General features: G+C 37.9%; 1 protein-coding gene across 1 annotated transcript in view; it reads left to right on the top strand.

Moving 5' to 3' along the window:
• The window catches only part of BFSP1 (beaded filament structural protein 1), a 17,773-nt gene that overhangs the window by 3,784 nt on the left and 9,472 nt on the right, over positions 1–4,517 (top strand). The window contains exon 2 of the mRNA XM_005425799.1: positions 2,844–2,904. Coding sequence (XP_005425856.1) covers positions 2,844–2,904 — 61 coding nt within the window. The remainder of the gene's footprint in view (positions 1–2,843; positions 2,905–4,517) is intronic.

Below are 4,517 nucleotides of genomic sequence, written 5' to 3' on the forward strand. Positions count from 1 at the left end.
CTACCTTTTAGTAGGATTCAACAGATTCAACATTCTCCTTCAGATGAAAGGCTCAGGTTTGATGCCAAATTGAGTATCTGGCCATTCTGCATTGCTGGGATGGACTGTTACTGTTTCCTCTTTGGAGGGGAGCAAGCCCTTGCACTGCAGTGGAGGCAGAGTTCAAAAAAAAGAGGTGATTGAAATCTTTAATCCTCAGATCTGCTTTCTTTGAGCCTGGCAGCTTACTCCCCTCCGTTCTTTTCCCCTATGCAAAAAAAACCAAAACAAAAAACAACCCAAGCCAGTTAACATCCCTTTTCTTTCAACAGTCCAAAAACATTTGTCACCGACCTAAAGCTACCTGACTAGGTGAGGAAGTTCATGTTTTGTTGGTTTTTGGGTGGGCTTTTTTTTTTTTTCTTTTTATTTTTTTTTAATGAAGCAAATTAACTTAATAGCTCTTAAGCTCCAGGAATGTCTGACCAGCAACCATCTAATAAAAAAATTTTTGGACATGACTAGCTAATTACTAAACATCCAAATCAACTTTGAAGCATAACAGGGCTGTGACTTGTCAGCCATTGCAATTAAAAATACATTTCAGCAGGCACAGAGGCATGCTGAGGTCTCTGAAGCATTTCAAAGAGGTCCATAGCACTTTTGCACTGATCTTCTGGAAAAGATTTAACATCACTTGAAAGAAATTCTTCTTCAAAGCATAATTATGCAATACTAACTCTCTCAAGCTGCCAGGTGGATTTACAGCTGTGTGGCACAGCATATATTTGGGTTATTTGAGAGTAAAGGAAAATGTAGCTGAATATTTTAGTAACTGAAAAATCTTTTGAGTGAGGATCTAGCAATGAGGGACATCTGAATTACATTAGGGCTGAGGTTTAGACACTGAATCCATCAGATAGTTTTATATTACTGTGAGTGGAAAACCAGCCTTTTATTGTAACTGTGTATTTGATTTTCACAATATGCCACAATATGCTTCATTCTTGCCCAGCTATCAGAAAATATCAAAGTTAAGAAACTGTTTACTGTCAAGTGCACATAATTTTTTTTTAAATAAATAGAAATCTGGCTGGAATTGAGCTACTTGGTAAACACCTGAAACAAAGGCAGTTTCACTTCTGAAGCTGCAAAATATTCTAGCCTTGGAAGTGAAACTGATGTTAGTACTAATTGGCAAAAAACGACATTGTTTTATCAGCAATTTGTTGGAGTGATAATGAAATAAAACCTCATCATTTTCTCTTGGTTCTTTGCTGTTCATGTAAGAATTTAAAACAGACCAGTGACCAACCCTGCTAATATTATGGGATTTCAGAAGAACTTTGTAAACCAGAGCACCAGGTTAAATCCATTTCCTTGTTCTGCCAAGTTCTTCTTTTGTGGTCCTGGTCAGTTTGTGAGTGACATCATCCACTCAGCTTTCCAGTATGTGTTGAAAGAGATGAGAATAATGTTGACTGTGCGTCCTTCAGGAGACGAAAAGGAAGAACTGAGGTTGACATGATCATTATAACTTGATCCTTAATGTGCTCAGTCCAGGAGCTGTCAAGTTCCCTGTTGACTGAAGCAAATCCCTTTGAAATCACCAGCACATATGGGCTGGATCAATGATTTCGGAAGACGGACAGGAACTTATGTTCAGTTCTGAATTTTGGCTTGTACTGGTGTCCATTGCTTTTATTGCAAATGAAGGATCCTAATCACCAGAACTGACTTGTCACCTACCAGAGTGTTTCTTGTAGAAAGTAAGATAATGATAGCTTTTTCATATCTCTCTACATCTATTATTTTAGGAAAAGTGTTAAACTTAAAGGGTTAAGACTGTATTTCTGCTGCTGTTGGAGTTTTATAAGTCACTTGTTCAGTACCGATGGCAAAGTCTCATTGCCAAAGTTGCTTCTGGCTGGTGGTTTTTGGGGGGCTTTTTTGTTTGTTTCTTTGTTTGTTTGTTTTTAATGGAGTCCCATTAAGCCACATCTACTGTTGAGCATTTCATATGAGGTTTAGTTAAGGAAGGGAATAAATTACAATAATCAACAATTAAGTTTTGTGTTCTGTGGCTAAAAAGAATTTCTAGAAGATAATTCTATTTACATACAAATGTAGAGCCCTAATTCTTAAAGAATATGTGCTGTTTCCTCAAACCAAACATAAACACATTATACATCCATCTCAGCACCAGGAACATGCACTTCATGCACCTGTGGATGTTTTATAAAAGCATAAGAATAGTCAGTTAAATGCAGTCCTTACTAAGGCTCACTTGTTATTTTGACCAAGCTAATATACAAATTACCATTAAAGGGGATACAAAGCTTGATCCATCTAACCATCCTAATCCAACATCTTTCCTACATGGTCAATATGTAAAATTGCAATCACTATGTTTAATGTGTCTGTCATTAAAATGCTTATTGAACAACAACAGGTATAATAGAAAACCAAGAACAATGTAATTAAATGTTCATGTGCCATTGTAGCAAATCCTCACAGAGTAATCACTACTGAATGGCTGTCATTCTGGTTCAACACCAATGGCATATGCATTTATTGTAGATAATCTATTCTTGAGCATTCTGTAAAAAAGTGATAGCAAATATATGGCATTTCATTGTATTGTTACGTAAGCTGAAGACAAGAATTTAGGCAATTCTGAAATTACCCTCAGCATCTGGGACCAAAAAAGAATTAATGCTAATCCATGAATAAATCTTTTGGGCCCTTTCAAGATTCATATTCTCCTTTAGCATGAAGCATATCTTGTGCATGACAGTGCAGAGAAAAATGCAGTTTGCAGAGGGATGAACCACTGAACTCTATCTCCTTTTCTCTACTTGTAGGTATAGAAATGAACGTGAGTATCAGCAGAGGCTAAAAGAAACCCTGGAGCACCTTAATAAAGTGAGTTTGGGAAAATGCCAGGGGAAAGGTGTACAATTTTTTCCTTTGGTTTCATTTACTACAGCGAGCTGCTTTGAAGAAGCAGTGGGAAGATAAAATGTCAGAGCAAGGCATTTCTTGTCATTATGCCCTTCTCCATCCTCCCCCTCCGTATGTAAGTGTCTGAGCCTCAGCATGTGCGTACCTTTTCCCCACGCTTTTTAAACATAGCTACTGTATTAAAATACAGTCACTAGTGATAACCATGCCATGAAAAATTGCTGGTTAAGTCCATGTTTTGAAGCCTAGAATGTCTCAAAGCTCCTTAGTCCCTTGCAGGATATGGTCAGCCCTTCCCAGGACAGACCCTCAGCTTCCCATTAGGTTTCCAAACAAGAGAGACACTGCCACTCTCCTTGGTTTGTTCCTTTTACATCAATATAGTTCTTAAACTAATACCATGGGGAAAGCAATAATAAAAATAACAACATTTAATATAATACAAAGCTCAGAGAAAGACAAAAGTTGGCTGAAGTATTTTGAAAGTTTCCAAACCAGGTCTGTGAAACTGAAAAATCTTGATTCATCCTCTCTCACTGCTAAGCCTTCATCTGGGTGAAGAACAAAATATCTTTCCCCAGTTCTACTTTGCACAGGCTATCATTCATCTTCTGTACTGGAAAACAATTAAAGGTGGATTAAATAGAGATTATTTTTTTATTTCCTTGCTACGAATAGCTGGACCTGATCTGCTGGAGCATTGTCATATCAATGTTTTAAATTAAGAACATGTTTTATATTAAGAAAAGACAGAAAGTGCATTTTAGCATTTCTGTCTCCAGTGAGCTCTTGACATCCTGCATCAGTTCTGTTTTCCAGAATACTCTGTTCTTGAACAACTTGCAAACCCTTAAAAATTTTTGTGAAGGTAACTCTTTTGTAAGGGGTTGTTTGAGCTGGTAACTCTGTCTTCACAATGAATCTGCAGCTAAAGAAAATTGAACTGATTCACCAACCCTAGGCACAATTGGCACAGTTCACAAAATCTTGAGGCACAAGGGTGTTTTTTATCCCAGGATGTCCCTGGCACCCCTGTTGCAGCAGCTCCTTGCACAGGGAGCACCAAGTGCTGGAGGGAATACAGATGGTTTTCTGTACAGGACCCAAGATGTGGCCTGAAAACCTGTATGTGCAGGTGCAAACTCATTCTTTATCTGACAGCTGGGAAAATACTGGTTCTGGAGAGATCTAAAGAATTTCTCTTCCATGGTAATGAAAGTATTGCTTTAGCACATGGACCAGTGTTCTGGAATCATAACATAAAGCAGAATGGCTTTTCAGAAGTTGAGTGATTAGCAAATATTGCAAAGTTCAAAAGAAAATGTGTAGACACTGCACTGTTCTGATACACAACTCCATCGAGGAAGCTGGTCTCTTTGAAAGCATGAAATAAAAGCAGAAGTATTTTTCCCCTTTGAGGGAACATTTGGAAAGCCAAAAACTGCTTTTTTTTATCACATGAAAAATATTTGCTTATAGGTATTATCTAAGGGCCTGGGGGCTTTTTTTGGCTCCCTCCCAAACCTCCCAATATGGCCATTGTCCTGCTGATCTTCCTCTCAATAGGACGAGAG

The sequence above is a fragment of the Geospiza fortis genome, unplaced genomic scaffold (genome assembly GCF_000277835.1).
Source record: "Geospiza fortis unplaced genomic scaffold, GeoFor_1.0 scaffold134, whole genome shotgun sequence".
Lineage (NCBI taxonomy): Eukaryota > Metazoa > Chordata > Aves > Passeriformes > Thraupidae > Geospiza > Geospiza fortis.